Here is an 18,560-nt window from a genome sequence, read left to right on the forward strand (position 1 = left end):
TTTTATCAATAACCTAGGTGCTCATCAACAGTGAGAAATGTGGTACACATATAATGCAATTTTTTCAGCCATAAGGAAGAACAAAGTTATGTTGTTTGCAGAAAAATGGATACACATGGAAATGATCATTTCATTAAGTGGATTAAGTCAGTATCAGACAAATACTGCAAGTTTCTCTCAGTGGTGACCAGGTATGTACAGATGACTTGCTTGTACTTCTTACACTCTTAACATCAAAGGCAAAGACCAGCCTTCCTACCAGAGCACTTAAAAACGGCTTAGCATGTAAGTATAGAGAAGTGTTTCTGAATATATTAATACACAAATATGATGCATCTTTATATCTATATGCGTATATACACTTATAACTTACCTGTTATCTACCTTTCTATACATACACATCCCTCCCACATTTACAGTGCCAGTATCTAAAGAATACGAAACAAGTTTTTGATGACAGGGAGCAGTAACTCTGAGATACTATAGGAAACAGAAAAATGATTCAGTATTTGGCAGTACAGACAATACCTTAACAAAAACAGCATTCAGCCTCATAGCAGAGGGGTTTAGTGCAATCAGCTCAAGGAGGACATCCAATGCAGTGTCAACTTCAGCCTCATTCCCACTGCAGACGTGGGTTACCAGGGCACCAACCACTTCCTAAACAGGGAGATCAACAGGACAGTGCGAAATAAAAACAGGACATGGCCATTCTAAAGGATTCATGCCTTAGGCTTTTCTTTTTTAACTTTTTAATTATTTTTATTTCATGTGTACTGGTGTTTTGACTGCATGTACTCCCATATAAGGGTGTTGGTTTCCTGGAACTGTAGCTACAGACAGTTGTGAGCTGCCATGTGGTCGTCTAAGGCCTTTCGACGTTCTACCTTACTACTTTTTATCTAACTGCCATGAGCATTGGCTTCAGAGGTCTGTAGTCGCACTGGCTAACTACACTACCACCCTGACTCCCTGAACCTTACTCTCTGGCCCACGCTGGCCTAGAACTTGTAGTCTCCTGTCTCTCAAGTACTAGGATCACAGGAGTAACAATCACTCTTGACCTGCTTTCGGTGACGCATCAGTGGGCTCCATCAAAACCTGATTTTGGTCCTTGGTACAGTCTTGTGAATTTTTTTTTTAAAGATTTTATTTATTATACATACAACATTCTGCTTCCATGTATATCTGCACACCATCTCATAATGGATGGTTGTGAGCCACCATGTGGTTGCTGGGAATTGAACTCAGGACCTCTGGAAGAGCAGTAAGTGCTCTTAACCTCTGAGCCATCTCTCCAGCCCAGTCTTGTGAATTTTTATCTATGAGTTAAATTTTACTTGGACTGTGATTGGACTTAGTATGTGTTAAATTTCTTGAAAAGAATGTACTGAATGAGTTGAAGGTCTTACAGATTTTGTGATGGAGTACAGACTGGCATAATTTCAATATGGCCTCTGTGGGAACTGCACTAAGGTGAAAAAACCCACACACATATGCACATAATAAAAAAATAAAACAAAATAAAATCTAAGCCAAGTTGTCTGAGGTATTACATGAGTGGGACCTTAATGATTTTATACCAAATTTCCGCTCTCACAGTTGGGTCCTGCAAGCCAATCTTACTACTTGAGGACAGAGACTAGAACTGAATACTTTCCTTGCTTCTGAAGCAAGGTCCTGCTGTATACCCCAGTCAGGCCTCAAACTTTTGTTTATCCTCCTTCCTGTTTCCCAAGAACTGATTACAGATGTGCATCACCATGACTGGGATGGAACTAAGTTCTAAGGTGCTGGTCAAAGTTATTTCACCCTCACTGTTATCTAATCACCAAGAATATACATCAAAGCACATCCAATTTATTTGAAATTATACCTTCCCACAGCCTTGCTTCTTCCTTATCCAAATAAATGTTCCAACATACCTGCTGGCAATAAGTATCAAAAATTTTAAAAGCATATTTGTATAGGAGACTGCCAAACAAAATTATCCTCTGGTCCTGAGAGTGAAACAAAGTCTGAGCCAGTAAAAGAATTGATGGGCAAATATCCTTAAGAACCTAAAAGAGGAAGAAAGAAAAAAGACTAGGAAACAGTGTCATAGAACCAAATGTGCTAAAATCCACTACTGTCACCAAAGAACCTGTTGGGGCTCTCAAGTCATCTCCCTGACACATAGCATTCCTGCTCTCAAACATTGCCTTTTATCTTTACTGCTAAGCACTGAACCCAGAACCTGGAACATGCTAAATAAACACTCCACCACTGAATTACATCTCCACCCCCAACTCTCACTTTAGCTTAAAACAACAAAACTTTCTTTTGGTGGGTACTGCAGATGGCCTCAAATGTTGTAGTTATAGGACTTGAATTCTGATCTTTCTGCCTTCCACATCCCAAGTGCTGTTGTGAGCACTCACATACAGCAACTTTAAAGAATCTTAATATAACTATACCTCAAATAATCCTTCAACATTGTGATTTTTCTCTCAGAATCAGATTCCATAAGTGGTTATCAACTTGGCCTTAAAAATAAAAAAAAAATTAGCTGGGCGTTGGTGGCGCACGAGTGCTTTAATCCCAGCACTCGGGAGGCAGAGGCAGATCTCTGTGAGTTCGAGGCCAGACTGGTCTACAGAGCAAGCGACAGGATAGTCTCCAAAGCTATACTGAGAAACCCTGTCTTAAAAAACAAAAAAACAAAAACAAAACAAAAAAAAATTAAATAAGCTTAATATACAGTTTGAGGGGGCTGGAGAGATGGCTCAAAGGTTAAGAGCACTGGGCTGCTCTTCCAGAGGTCCTGAGTTCAATTCCCAGCAACCACATGGTGGCTCACAACCATCTATCATGAGATCTGGTGCCCTCTTCTGGTGTGCAGGCAAATATGCAAACAGAACACTGTATATGTAATAAAAATAAGTAAATAAATTAAAAAAAAATACAGTTTGATTTGTTCAGTTTAGAACTACAAACCAGACTGAATGATCCCAGTTTCTTCACTCACTCATATGCCTCCTGGTACCTGCTCTGTTTCTGTTACGTTTTAAATTCAGTGTGTAACATTCAATGCTACCCAAATTGAGTTCCCTATGTGTAGGTGTGCATGTGTGTGTGTGTATGTATGTGTGTTCATGTAAGTGAAGGTTTAAATGTGTGCTGGTGGTGAAATTCATGTCAGTGCATGTGGAAGGAAGAAGTCAACCTCAGGAGTTGTTTTCAGGAATCATCCTATCTTGGTTTTTTTGTTTGTTTTTGTTTTTGTTTTTGAGACAGGCCCTCACTTGGAACTGGGCCTCAACAAATGCTTATTGGTTGACCAGTGAACCTTAGGGGCCTACCTATTTCCACCTCCCCAGTACTGTGATTATAAATGTGTGCTGCCATGCTCAACTTTTTTTTTTTGTGGGTTCTGGAGATAGAATTCAGGTCTTCATGATTGTGTGGCAAGCACTTTACCAACTCAGTTACCTCCCACACTCCCAAACTACATTCTCTGAATAACTGTTATAGAAAGAGAAGTGACCAGGTCCCACCAATAACACAATACAGACAGACATTAAGGGACCAAAAGTAAATGTTAGTAATTTCATCTTCTTTACAGATATTGCTATTTCAAAAAAATAAAAAAATAAATAGTCAAACCAAAGAAACAAACAAAAAATCCAAGTGCAGTTGTATACTGTGGAGGCAGATACAGGTCTCTATGATTCAAGGCCAGCCTGGTCTACACACCAAGTTTCAGGCCAGCCAAGCCCACATAATGAGACTCTCAAAAAAAAATTAAAAAAAAATAAAAACATGTTAAAAAATTATATTGAGGCTAGAAAAACTGCTCAGCAGTTAAGAGTACTTGGTATTCTTCCAACAAGTTTGGTTTCCAGCACCCATTTCATAACCAGAGCATCCAACGCCCTCTTCTGGCCTCCAAGAGTACCTGCATGCACATGGTATATACACACAGGGATACAAACACATATACAAAAATAAAAATAAATCTTTTTTAAAAAATACAAAAGACAAAAGAATTTGGAATTTGATTCAGAGAAGTTCAAGATAAACCAACTTTGTTAACTTCTTGAAAAGGTGAAAGTTAATATTGGGTTGGCTTATTAATATCATCATCTCAATACAACAAAGCAATTACTTCACTCCCCTGAACTATGTTGATCAATACTAACAAAGGTGTTATGGGATTTCCACATGGTACAGAAAATGACAAAAATGTTATCCTCTCAGCATCTCTCCCCCCTGCACACTGCACACTTACCATGTAATGTGTGGAGAATGTACCCTCGAGCAGCTGTTCTTGAATGCAGCCAGACTGAATCTTGTTCCTCAGCACCTTTTCAGAGCCCTTCTTTGTCTGTGTGCTAGTGCTATAGATGATGAGCAGCATCGCCACGTCCAGAGCCTGTCAGAGAACATCAGGAAGATGGTCAACGCCCCAGAGCTGCAGCTCAACTATTTCCCACTAAAGCATAATGCTGACCCTGGCTTCCTCACTCTACAGTCATGGAGCTCACAGACTCTTACAAAACACAGAAATACCTTTCTGAGAAACAAAGTGCTACAACCATTTATTATCCTTTGATATTTCATAAGAAAATATCAGAATATTAAGAGAGGTGATATTAAAATAGAATTTTGAAGCCAGGAAGTGGTGATGCACGCCTTTAATACCACAACTGGGGACGCAGAGGCAGGTAGATTTCTGTGAGTTCGAGGCTCAGCATGGTCTACAGAGCAAGTGCTAGGACAGGCTCCAAAGCCACAGAGAAATCCTATCTTGAAAAACAAAAAACAAAAAACAAAAAAAGCTATCAAGTATATAACAGAGCCACAAAAACCAGTATAAGCTAACCCATTTTTTTTTTCTTTTCAAAACTGGGTTTCTTTGTGTAGTCCTGGCTGTCCTAGAACTCATTTTGTAGACCCCACATGGGTGTTGTGAACTGAGCCCTAGCTCCCTAGAGCAGCAGAAGTGCTTTTAACCTCTGAGCGGTCACTCTATCCCCTTTGTAAATATTTTATCTTTTTGTACAAGCTGTATGTGCATACAAACATAGGCATACTCCTATACAAAAGAATATGGGCATATATATGTGTATACATAATAAGATTATCAAAAGAAATGGGCTAGGTATGGTGGCATATACCTTTAATCCCAGCACTTGGGAGGCAGAGACAGGCAGATCTCTGAGTTCGAGGCCAGCCTAGTCTACAGAGTAAGTTTTTGGACAGCCAGGACTACACAGAAAAACCCTGTTTCGAAAAACAACAAAACAACAACAACAAAAATCAAACAATTCAGTTATAATGTCTTTATCGTTCACCCCCCACAATTATTTTCAAGCAAATCATGGTAGCAAATGCCTGTCATCCCAGTACTTGGGAGCAGATGTAGGAGTTCAAGGTCAACTTCAGCTATCCAGTGAGTTTGAAAGCAACTAGATGAGAACCTGTCACAAAGAACTTGATTATTTTCATCATTTACTCTATATCATAGAAACTTTCAAGATTGTCATCTAATAACTGGACACTCAACTAACAAAAATACTGCAAGACAAAAGATTCCAACCCAAGCAAAACCTTCAGAAGAAACAATCAGTACACAGAAACACAAGCATGCAGCTTCTTCACAGGAGAGGTCCCTAGGACTAAAAGACAAGTTGGGCATGGTGGCTTACTGTTCCCAGTACATGGAAGCTGAGGCAGGAGAATCGCCCTGAGTTTAAGGGTGATTTCTAGGCCATCATGGACTGCAGAATGTGACCCAGACACACACACACATAGAGGCAGAGACAGAGAGTTAGGGGTGTAGGGGATGACAGATACAGTACCACTGCCTGCCTTACAGCAGAAAGTCTAACGAACCTATACAGGTCAGGACTACATGAGCAGAGAAAAATCAAACAGAGAGTACCCTTGTCTTGACAACTTGGCTTAGTGGGGAGGAAGGCCAGCTATAGGCACAGGGACCTGAACTCATGACCCAGGTGGGGTACTGCTTCTTTAACTGAAACTTCATGTGGGTGGAACAACCTCCTATTCCCCTATTGAATATCGTAAGCTAAATTCATTTCCAGAGTTAGGTAAGAGCAGACCACTCACTCAGCAAGTCACCCCTCTCAGGTTATCTTCTCCATATACCCAACCTTACTAGAGCAGCTACAAAAGGATAAGTGCAGGAAAGACAGAAAGAAAGTAGGACAGTACAACAGTCAATGAAACTACTTTCAGTTCGAAGCACAAGACTATTATTACCTTATGCTCAGTCACTGACTCAATGCGTTCAATTGCCTAGAAAAACAAGGGCCACAATATTATAGCATATCAGTGGAGCAAGTTATTCATGCTTCATTCCACATGTCCTGTTCATCTTCCCATCATTATTATTTATACTTGAATGACAATTTAAGACTTTCATTTCATCCCAGCTCACACATCTATCACTGACTGATGACACTCATGGATTACTTTGACACTCAAAGTTGCAAGGATCCAACCTTAATCCAGGCTTCTGAAATGGCTTTCTCATATCTAATGGCTGACTTGATGACATCGAAGACAAGAATAACACAGTCTTTATCACTGTTTTCTTGATTTCCTGAAGAGCTACAAAAAGCAGAGCAGGAAACATTACTTTGTCTACTTATCAGAGAGGATCTTATAAATTTGAGTTGTTGACTATTAAGCACAGGTTCTGGAGGAAGCCCCAACCTCATCTGTAAACTACTGAAAAACTTGTAATGTGGACTGTGTGGAATTGATCAGAATGGCTAGGAAAGCACACACACAATTTGAAAACTGAGTCATGCTATGTGATATGAAGGTAACTTTAATACCAGCATTTGTCATTTATTAAGATCTAATAACTATCTTGCCTACAGGATAAAAGTGAGAAACCTATGATTATGCAAGAAAAAGAATGGAAATTGCAAATTACTCCATACCTTGCTAGTCCTTTACTTTTCAACTTGCTTTGGGAAGCCTGAACCCGTGACGGCAAAATAAAATGCTGTACATTCAACTTCTCCCGAAGCTCAGAAATCACCTATGGAAAGTCAATATTAGCCATGTATTCTGTTCACTCTTAGTGGATAGACACAGTCCATTTTCTCAATGGAACCTTAACATCCCCAAAATACCTAGGAAAACACTTGACTTGTAACAAAGGGCATGTCAGCAGACTGCATAAGAACAGTTCAAGCACATATAGAATGCTATACCCTAAACCTTTGATTCATTTGAAGTGCTTCTACACAGAAATAGCAAATGTCACTTTGCAGCAGCCTATGCTTAGTAATCAACCAGACTGGGCTTCGTCCTCTCCCAACAGCTATGTGAAGTAATCAGCATCAATTAGTCTAGGACAAGAAAATAGCAACTTGAACTACTTGAATAGTATACCCATGTATCTTAATGTAAGCGCGATAGGAAATAGTAGCGTACCTCAAGTGAAGTGGTGTCTGTTACAGAATGAAGAATGAACTTTACTATCACAGGTAAATCCTCTAGTTGGACTGATGACAGCTTGCCCATCACCAACTGGCGGATCTAAATATAAACAACACAAAACCCTTCACTACTCTAACCCATTAAATACTTACCACATAAAATTAGAAAATTTTTTTCCACACTTGATTTTCCTACCTGTAGTTTAGGAAGAAAAACGTATTAATTTTCCTCAAATTACAAACTCACAATTAAAAATGTCAAAGAGTTTTCTAACACAGACAAGTGATAAATGTCAAATACCATTAGTCTTATATTTCAGAGCCTGAGGTCACAACTGATAATAGGAGAGCAAAATTAAGTGTCACTCTCCACCTACTGCCCTCACCAATGACCCAGTAAACTTACTTTGGACTGTGAATGACCACTGGGTTTACGATCTGTCCCCTTATTCAGACAAAATGCTGAAAAGCTAATTCTGTTCCAGAATAAGATGATGTTATTTACAAGGGAACTGAGGCCCAGTGAAATAACTGCCAAGTAAAACCAGACTAAATTCAGGAATGCTTGTATTTTAAAAGTTACAAAAGAAGTTAAAAAATGCTATTGTTTTCCTTGAGGATTTTAGCATCTCAGGCTGGCCTTGAGCTCACTATGTAGCTTATAATGGTCTTGAACTTCTCTTCCTCCAGTCTCTGCCTCTTATTTATGTATATCCTGTCTCCACAAATTCTCAGACCAAATGTTCTCTCTATGAAACCTCAAACTGCATCCTCAGACTGAATCCTAGACTGTATCTGTCTCTATGAAACCTCAGACTACCCTGAGCTCCAGTCTCTTCCCACCTTATATTCCTCTCTAGTGCTGGGATTAAAGGTGTGGGTTTCCCAAGTGCTGAGATCACCTTTGTATGAGCTGGTTCTCTTTTAGACAGACTCAATCTCGTTTAGCCCAGGGTGGCTCCGAACTAACAGAGATCCATCTGCCTCTGTCTCCCAAGTGCTGGGATTAAAGATGTGTACTACCACCACTGGCTGGCCTCTTTGGCTAACTGGTGTGGCTGCTGGGATTAAAGGTGTGTGCCATCACTGCATGGCCTCCATGGCTAAGTAGTGTGGCTAGCTTTGTACTCTGATCTTCAGGCAAGCTTTATTTGTTAGATCATAAACAAAATATCACAGCACCTAGCATTTGTGGGACCCTGGGTTTGATCACCAGCACAGTAAAAAACAAAACAAAACCCAACTAAGTTGCATTGCTTAAGCCAGACCTGGGGCACACATGTATTATCACCAGCACTGGGGAGGCTAAGGCAGGAAGATTTTGAGTTTGAGGCCAGTCTGGGCTTAGTGTTATAGTAGGTAGGCTCTGGTTTTGATATCCATGATGATCCCTATTACAGGTGTATGTGCACACACACACCAAATACTTAAGTTCGTGAGCATGGTTTCGAAGCACTGTAAATTTTCTTACATTGTACATGATTTCTGTCTATTTCTAAAAAGCAGAATTTTTCCTACCTCAGACAGGAAGTTCGAGTCAAGTCGAAGACTGGAAAAGACATCCAAAATCGGAACAGTCAATGAAGTATTCTGCGCCAGCAGCTTACTGTTAATAACAAAGAAGGAAAAGCTGGGTAATGGTTTGAACAGAACTGGGCAGAAAACAACATGAGAAAGCCACTCACTAGAGTTGGGGAAGACAGGATATGCAGTTTTCTCTTGGTACCTGTAGTGGATTGGTTCCTAGGTTACCCATGGCACCAAAATCCTAGGGTGCTCAAACCCATTCTATAAAATGGTGTGTTTATTACCACATAATAATAAAGCATGGAACCCACTGATAGTAAGTTCAAGGCCAGCCTGGTCTACAGAGAGAGTTCCAGGTCAGGCTACAAAGCAATACAGAAAGACCCTGTCTCAAAGAAAACAAAAAAAAAAAAAAAGGTAAGTCCATAAAACTAGTGTGTACTTGCTTAGGATCAATGAAATTTTGACTTCAATTCTCAGCACTGTCCATCCTCCTTCATATTGTCAATTAGTTCTAGGATACTTACAATACCTCATGCAATGAAAAAGCTACACAAATAGTTGTCATGCTATATTGTTTGGGGAATAAAGACAAGGAAAAATCTGTGTCAGTGCCTGAGCAACTTTTCTCTTTGGGAAGATCTCTAATCTGTAGCTTCTTGAACTTGAGCATGGAACCCACTGATAGAAAATCAGCTGTAGCCAGGTGGTGGTGGTATACATCTTTAATCCCGGCACTTGGAAGGCAGAGGCAAGTGGGTCTCTATGAGTTCGAGGCCAGCCTGGTCTACAAAGCAAGTTCCAGGACAGCCAGAGAGAGCTACACAAAGGGACCCTGTCTTGAAAAACAAACAAAAAAAGAAAACAAAAAGGAAGGAAGGAAGGAAGGAAGGAAGGAAAGAAGGAAGGAAGGGAAGGAAGCCAGCTGTACTAGTTCCTATTAAATGATTGCATTCTGGTGCATGCCTTTAATCCCAACACTCAGGAGGCAGAGGCAGGAGGATTTCTGTGAGCTCGAGGCCAGCCTGGAATACATACGTTGCTCCAAGACAGTTAAGACTACACAGAGAGAAACTATCTCAAAATACCAAAACAAACAAACAAATGAAAACAAAACACAATAAAAGATTGTATTCAGTTATTATTGTCTTCATTAGAAAACATAATACATGCTCATTACAAAACTTCAAATAATCATGTAGAAATGAAATGCCCTCTTTCACATCTTTACTACTGAGAAGTCATGGCTATTAAGTTGGTACACGCTTTTCCTGAAAACTAGGATATATGCATGGAGCCACAGCAGTACATAGAAGGGGTCCTGTGAGAAGGTACAACAGGATTAACCTACTGCACATGAAAATGGGTAACAGTGCTCTATCCAGAGAAGCACACTGTCTAAGAGAACAAAAGAAGAAATCACTGAAGATTATCTACAGTGTTGCAGACAACTATCAAAGAAGGAACTACCAGATGGGCATGGTGGTGCACACCGTTAGTCCCAGCACTGAGGAGGCAGAGGCAGGCAGATCTCTGTGAGTTTGAGGCCAGCCTGATCTACACAGCAATTCCAGGCCAGCCATAGCTACAGTGAGACCCTGTCTCAATTTTTTAAAAATTCTTCTAGGAAAAAGATATACATTAAGATAGCCGGGCAGTCATGGCTCACACCTTTAATCCCAGCACTCAGGAGGCAGAGGCAGGCGGATCTCTGTAAGTTCAAGGCCAGCCTGGTCTACAGGCCAGGCTACAAAGCAATACAGAAAGACCCTGTCTCAAAGAAAACAAAAAAAAAAGGTAAGTCCATAAAACTAGTGTGTACTTGCTTAGGATACATGAAATTTTGACTTCAATTCTCAGCACTGGAGGAAAACCAGGATAGAAACTGTATCCTAAGGATATGGTTCCCCTCTTATTAATTACTACCCTCCAATTACAGTACTACTTTTATGTGAGTGACAGCTAGCAATGGATCTCAGCAATAGGTTCTTATGCACGGATGTGCACTGTAATGGGTCATCTCGGCACCCAAACATGTAGATATTTAAGAGCTCCACAAAGGATTCTGATCTGCAATCAAGCCTGACAGACCCTTAGAGGAAATGAAACAGACTTTATTCAAATTCTCTATAGCCCAATATTTTCATAACAGGTTCATCATTTAAATATACATATAAGGGGTGGGGCAGTGAGGTGGCTCAACAGACAAGGGCATTTGCTATCAAGCCTGAAGATCTGAGTTTGATTCTAGGAATGTAAAATATAGAAGGAAAGAATCAACTCCAGAAAGTTGTCCTCTGACCTCCACACACAAAGGTATGCGTGTCCACCATTCCCAGTCACATACGCAAAATAAACAAAAAAGAAATAAAGTATGTGGAAGGCAAATATAGTGGCACATAGCTGTAACCCCAGATCTGAGGCTAGAGGAAAAAATCAAGAGGATCAGAAATTCAAGGTCATACTTAGCTTCACAGTGAACTTGAGGCCAGCCTGGATGATATGAGCCCCCCCCTCTTAAAAAGGGGGTGAGGAGAGGGAGAAAGTAAATCGAATTATACAAATATATGCAACTATTAGAAAACCAAGTCAAACTTCATACCTTCCCTATTCATTTAACATACATGCACCATAATTTATAATTTTTACATCTTGAGGCAGGATTTCATGTATCCCAGGCTGGCCTCAAACTTGAAATGTAGCCAAGGATGACCTTGAATTTCTGATCCTCCTGCCTCTACCTTCTGCCAGCACACCTGTTTTATGTAGTGCTAGAAAATTAACACATTTTGTACAAGTCAGACAAGCACTCTATCAAATAAGTTACATATCCAACTACTTTTTGTGTGTAGTTTTGAGTCGCATGTACCCCAGGCTGGCTTAGAACTTGCTACACAACCGAGGATGAACTTACACACCTGTGTGCCAGCCTTTATGTCCCAAATGCATGAGCGTGTGTATGTGCACACACACCAATGTGTGCCACAGTGCATATATGCAAGTCAGAGGAAAACTTGTGCCAGTCAGTTCTCTTCTATTCTGTGGGTTCCAGGATCAAACTTTTGTCATCAGAGAGGATAGGCAAGCACCCTTAGCTACTGAGTTCCCTCGCCAGCCCTAAACTTAGCTCTTTTCATACTGAAACAAACAAGGACTCCATGAGACATTACCACAGTGCTTCCCCACCTGAGTTCTTTCCCCACATTGGCATGCTGGGAATCCACCAGGATCTCAGGAAGGCTGGTGATGAAGTCATGCTGTAAGTTCAGTGGGGCAACACTGATCAACTGCATCATCTGGGCTGTGAGGTCCTGCAGGAGAACATTATTAGAACTGTAGCACGTTACTCAAAACAAGCACTACTTGTTCATGAAATACAGACCTGAAATCAGCATGTATACAACCTGGCCATGTATACAACCTGACTCAAGCTCGGAATTCAAATTAAGAGGCATATAGGAGCTGGGGGTGTGTGTGTGAGTACACTCAATAATAATAAAGTTGTTTTTTTATTTTTCTTTCTTTCTTTTTTTTTTTTTTTTACAAGAATGAGGACCTGAGTTCAATTCCCAGAATCCATGTAAAAGAAGCCAGGCACAGTAGCACGCACCTGTAATCCCAGGTCTGGGGAAGCACATGCAGGTAGACTCCTAGGGTACATTGGCCACCCAGCCTATATTGGGCTACTTGGCAAATCTCAGGCTACTGAAAGACTGTTTTACACACACACCACGAATGTGATTGCTGGATCACTTGGAACTGAAGTTACAGATAGCTGGGAACCACCTTACAGGTGCTGGAAATTGAACTCGGGTCTTCTATAGGAGCAACAAGTACTCTTAACCTCTGAGCCATCTCTCTAGCCCAGTGGTTTTTAACCTGCCTAGTGCTGTGCCCCAGTTCTTCATTTGTGGTAATCCCAACCATAAAATTATGTTTGCTTCTACTTCATAACTGTAATTTTGTTATTGTTTTGAATCATAATGTAGACATCTGATATTTCTGATGGTTTTAGGCAACCCCTGTGAAAGGGCTATTTGACTGCCAAAGGGGTCATGACCCACAGGTTGAGAACCACTGCTCAAGCCCCTTACCAAGTATTTAATATATAATAAACTATACTTAGTCTCTGTAACTGAGGAAGTTTCTGTCTTTTAAAAAGTACTTATTAATGCATGTATGCTGTGTAAAGGGGGCATGTCCCTGCAAGAGAAAAGCTTTGTGAGATTTCTATGTGGGTTCCAGGAAACAAATCAGTTCTTCAGGTTGCATAACATGCCCTTTACCCACTAATTCTCACAGTCCTTTACAAATCAGACAAGGGCCCCTCTTCTGGCTTCAGACTTTTTATCTTCCTCCCTCATTCCCAAGTGCTGGGATTATGAGCACATGTAGCATAAGCTTCTTTTGAAATAAATTTTTCAAACAGTCAAATACTCAAGATTATCAAATTAGGAAAACTGAATAAACGTCATGTATTGGTAAGAAAATGAAATTTTCATTTAAAGGAAAAAAAAATCCTAAAAATCAAAAAGGTTTGGTCACTATGTAGCCCAGGCTGGCTCAAGTTGACTTCCATCCTCCAGCCTCTAAATGCACAGATTACTGGCATGTACCACCATCCCAGACTAAAATTTTTGCTTGTTGTTGAGCAGGGTTTCACTATGTAGTCCTGGCTGTCCTGGAACTCACTATGCAGACCAGGCTGGCCTAGAACTCACGGAAATCAGCCTGCCTTTGCCTCTTAAGTGCTGGGATTATAGGCATGCAATACTACGCCCAGCTGTAAAAAGCAAAACAAAAAACTTAAAATTGATAAAGCCCCCAAACCTACCTTGCTATCCACAATCCTATCCAGCCATTTTAGTTGATTGATAATGAGCCGGGACATGTTGATTCCATCATTGCTCTCGCTGAAATGTCAGAATGAAGAGGGGTTGAGCTGTTTGTCTCTTCCTTCCCTCTGCCCCTCTCCCCATTACAATCTTTTTCTATGTTTGGGTCTAGGGATTCACAAATGCTGAACAGGTTCTCTACTACTGTGCTGCATCACCAACTCTTCATTATGCAACAGAAAACTATAATACTGTGCAAAATACTTCAGCCAGTGAATGGACTACATACACAGTTAATAGTTATAGGGCACAGTGCTAGACACAAATTGATTCAAAACAAAAGAGGGGCTGGAAGGATAGCTAGGCAGTTAAGAGCTGTCTTCCAAATGACCCAGGTTCAATTCCCAGCAATCCACTTGGAAGCTCACAACCATCTGTAATTCCAGTCCCAGGGAATGTGTCACCCACCCTCTTGTGGCTGCCACAGGCACCAGGCATGCATGTGGTGCACAGACATACACACAAATAAATAACCAAACACATAAATGAATAAATAATCCAGACATGCTTATATTTGATGAAAAAAACAAAACTAAACAAAACAAAACAAAACAAAAAAAACGACCAGAAGGAAATACTGTTAACAGCAGCTGTGGTGGTCTGAATGACAATGGCCCCAATGGGCTCATATATTTGAATGCTTGGTCCTAAGTTGATGGAGCTGTCTGTGAAGAATTAGGTTTGTCCGTGTTGGAGGGGTTGTTATCAAGGGTGGGATTTGAGTTGCAAAAGTCCATGCCATTCCCAGTTAGCTCTCCTCTGTCTCCACCTTTCAGATAAGGATAATCTCTCTGCTATTGCTCCAACACTTTGCCTGCCTACCAGCTGCCATGTTCCCCACCATGATGGTATGAACTCATGACTATCTCTGAAACTAACTGTAAGTTACAAATACACTCACTCTTCTATAAGTTGCTTTGGTCACAGCGCTTTGTAAAAAAGTGACTAAAATATAAAATAGTGCCTAGGGAGAAGGGATAATATTTATCTCTTAAAAATACTGTGACTCTGTGTGTGTGTGTGTGTGTGTGTGTGTGTGTGTGTGTGTGTGTGTGTGTGTGTGTGTGCACGCGTGCGTCTGTTCACATGGAGGCCAGACGTCAACATCAGCTGTCTTCTTAAATCACTGCATCATATTCTGTGAGCAAGAGTCTCTCATGGAGCCTGGAGCTCACAAATCAGCTAGACTAGATGTCCAACAAGCCCCCCCACTCACCCCCCTCCATCTTCCTGTCTCTGCCTTGCCAGTGCTGAGATTACAGAATCACACTGTCATGTTCAGTTTCTTAACATGTATTCTGGGAGTCAAACTCAGGTCCTCGTGTTTGCACAGCAAGGACATCATTGACTGCGTCACTTACCCAGCCACACAGGTGATTTTTTTGTTTGTTTGTTTGAGATAGTCTGTCATTGTACAACTCTGGCTGGCCTAGAACTTTCTGTACAGACCAGGCTGGCCTCAAACTCAAGAGATCTGTCCACTTCTGAATCCTGAGTACTGGAATTACAGCCATATGCAATCATGCCAAATATAAATGACTTTTTAAAAAGACAATAAAATTGTTGGGCAGTGGTGGCATATGCCTTTTAATCCTAGCACTTGGGAGGCATAGGCAGACAGACCTCTGAATTCACGACCAGTCCGGTCTACAGTGGGAGTTCCAGGACAGCCAGAGATATGCAGAGAAACCCTTCTGGGGAAAAAGAAAAAAAAAAGTTGATGAATTTATCACACATAATGGCAAAAACATGCAATCTCCATGCTTAGATTAAAAACAGGATTATGAGTGTAAGATCAATTATCACCATATAACAAAAAAGCAAAACAAATTGAAAATTTATAAACTTTTTTGTTTTTGTTTTTCAAGACAGGGTTTCTCTGTGTAGCTTTGGAGCCTGTCCTGGCACTCACTATGTAGACCAGGATGGCCTTGGAACTCACACAGATCTGCCTGCCTCTGCCTCCCAAGTGCTGGAATTAAAGGTGTGCAACACCACCACCTGGTTGAAAGTTTATAAACTTTTAATAAGAAAATGGTGGTTTTTTGTTTTGTTTTTGAGACATGGTTTCATTATATAGGTCTGGCTAGCTTTGAGTACTCTAAGATCTACTTGCCTCTGCCTCCCAAAGGCTGGGATTAAATATTGGTTATTTTTTGTTACTGTGAAACAGCATAGCCCAGACTAGCCTGGATGGAACTCACTATGTATCTGAGGATGACACTGAATCCTTCGTCTTCCTGCCTCCTCTTCTTTTTTTTTTTTTTTTTAAAGATTTTATTTATTTATTATGTATACAACATTCTGCTTCCATGTATATCTGCACACCAGAAGACGGCACCAGATGTCATAGAGGATGGTTGTGAGCCACCATGTGGTTGCTGGGAATTGAACTCAGGACCTCTGGAAGAGCAGTAAGTGCTCTTAACCTCTGAGCCCTCTCTCCAGCCCCCTGCCTCCTCTTCTTAAGTGCTGGGATAAGCATGGTCACCATGTCTAGCCACCAGACACAAGGTTTGGGGTTGTACAATTTAATTGCTTTTCACAATGATTGATTTATGCTCACTTACAACATATGCCAGTAACTGTTCATTATACTTTTTTTTTTAAGATTTATTTATTTATTTATTTATTTATTTATTTATTTATTTATTTATGCAGTGTTCTGCCTGAATGCATGCCTGCCAGCCAGAAGAGGGCACCAGATCTCATTACAGATGATTGTGAGTCACCATGTGGAAATCGAACTCACTACCTCTGGAGGAGCAGTCAGTGCTCTTAAGCACTGAGTCATCTCTCCAACCCCCCCATGCTCATTACTTAACAAAGACTCTTTGGGTGTAGGGAAAATGTACTTGATATTTTATGCTTCTTTCTTTTTTTTCTTTATTTTGGAGTCAGGGCCTTATGTGTCTTGAACTGAACTCAAAATTACTGTGTAACTGAGGATGACTTGAGTTTCTGATCCTCCTGCCTTCATTGCTAGAGTACTGAGATACCTATGGTCATGGGAATCAAACTCAGGTCTTCAGGCGAGGCAAGATTCTACCAACTGAGTTGCACACCCAGCTAGCATGGGTGTGCAAATATTAATTTATTTGTTTTTTCAAGACAGGGTTTCTCTGTGTAGCCCCGATTACCCTGGAACTTTCTCTGTAGACCAGCCTGGACTTGCACTCATAGATCCACCTGTCTCTGTCTCCCTAGTGCTGGGGATTAAAGGTATGTGCAAATACATCCAGCCCCAGCCCCATTATTTATTTTAAATTTCTGCCTTTGCTAATGAAATTGAACATTTACATCTTTGATGTTCCTATATTTGAGATTTTATGTTTAGGTCCTTTTTAATCAGTCTGGTCATTTCCTTCCTGGTACCTTTTTTTTTTTTTTTAAGTATTTACTTATTATTTGATGTGTATGGGTATTTTAGCTGCATGGGTGTCTTAACACCATGTGCATATAGTGACCTTGGAGGCCAGAAAAGGGCAACATATCCCCTAGAGCTAGATTAGAAATGGTTGTAAGCTGCCCTGTGGGAGCTGGAAATCCAACTCCAGTACTCTGCAAAAGCAGCCAGTGCTCTTAACCACTAAGGCCCGACACAGTAATTTTAAAATATAAGCAGTACACACATACTTTTTTAAAAAAAGGCAAAGACTCTGCCAACTGGCTTCCTCCTAGGAAATGGCTACTACTACCAGAGTATTATGTAACCTTCTAGGAAGACTCATCACACATACAAGCATGTGTGCTATTTATTTTAATGATGATTTTTTTTTTCTGGTTTTTCGGGGCAGGGTTTCTCTGTGTAGCCCTGGCTGTCCTAAAACTTACTCTAGACCAGGCTGGCCTCAAACTCACAGAGTGCTGGGATTAAAGGCGTGCACCACTAACCATCCAGCTGCTTTAACAATGATCTTAGTATTTATGAAGTAATAGATGAATCCTGGCATGTTAAACATGACCATAGGACATTTCAGTTGAGTCCTAAAAGCATCAATGTACACTCAATATTTCAGAATAATTCCACTTACTTTTCAAAAAGAAACTGTGGCACTTTTTCAAATAACATTTTGATAATGGCAGGCTAAAAGAGAAGAAGACATGCATAGTCAGGAGATAGTCTCAAAATATAAAACAGAAATACATTAGCTATCAGGTTAAAATAGCAAGCAGGCCTGCTGATGCTACATTAAGCCAGTGGCTAGATGGTACTCTAAAATGCTACTATGATGCTGAAGAATTCAGTAAGCTGGGTTTAACAGAGAAGATACCATACAGATAGCAAGAAAGCCAGAAGATGGTGTCCTGAGAGGTTTATAACAATAGCTGCTTCTAATTAAGACAGCACTCTACCTAACCATGAAGCATCAGATTCTGCCTGAGAGGACTGAACAAAATACAAAGAGGACAAATTCCATCTTGAATCACCTCTGGGGAAAAACAGAACAAAGTCAGCAAAGAGGTAATCCTGTAGTTGAAATCTGTGGATATACTTGTTCCCAACGTGTTTTTATAAAACTAGTTAAACCCAAGAATTATTTCATTAGTAGATGGCTTACTTTATTATCTATAATAATAATGATTAGAAGAAAATGTATAATTAGTCAGAAGTCTCTCCCACCAGCCTGCTTGAATAAAGATCCTGATATGACTGGAACCTTCCCCTAAGAATGTT

The 18,560-nt window shown here is 40.5% G+C and overlaps 1 protein-coding gene across 6 annotated transcripts in view; it reads right to left on the reverse strand.

Moving 5' to 3' along the window:
• The window catches only part of Fancd2 (FA complementation group D2), a 68,075-nt gene that overhangs the window by 41,698 nt on the left and 7,817 nt on the right, over nucleotides 1-18,560 (reverse strand). For all 6 annotated transcript variants that reach the window (XM_035448991.1, XM_027429110.2, XM_027429109.2 and 3 more), the window contains exons 7-17: nucleotides 17,917-17,969; nucleotides 13,822-13,900; nucleotides 12,174-12,298; nucleotides 8,979-9,066; nucleotides 7,456-7,560; nucleotides 6,957-7,057; nucleotides 6,510-6,618; nucleotides 6,268-6,303; nucleotides 4,271-4,414; nucleotides 1,926-2,060; nucleotides 529-660 (exon numbers count right to left, since the gene is read on the reverse strand). In XM_035448991.1, the coding sequence (XP_035304882.1) occupies nucleotides 529-660; nucleotides 1,926-2,060; nucleotides 4,271-4,414; nucleotides 6,268-6,303; nucleotides 6,510-6,618; nucleotides 6,957-7,057; nucleotides 7,456-7,560; nucleotides 8,979-9,066; nucleotides 12,174-12,298; nucleotides 13,822-13,900; nucleotides 17,917-17,969 (1,107 nt within the window). The remainder of the gene's footprint in view (nucleotides 1-528; nucleotides 661-1,925; nucleotides 2,061-4,270; nucleotides 4,415-6,267; nucleotides 6,304-6,509; nucleotides 6,619-6,956; nucleotides 7,058-7,455; nucleotides 7,561-8,978; nucleotides 9,067-12,173; nucleotides 12,299-13,821; nucleotides 13,901-17,916; nucleotides 17,970-18,560) is intronic.

Source organism: Cricetulus griseus, chromosome 8, assembly GCF_003668045.3.
Source record: "Cricetulus griseus strain 17A/GY chromosome 8, alternate assembly CriGri-PICRH-1.0, whole genome shotgun sequence".
Lineage (NCBI taxonomy): Eukaryota > Metazoa > Chordata > Mammalia > Rodentia > Cricetidae > Cricetulus > Cricetulus griseus.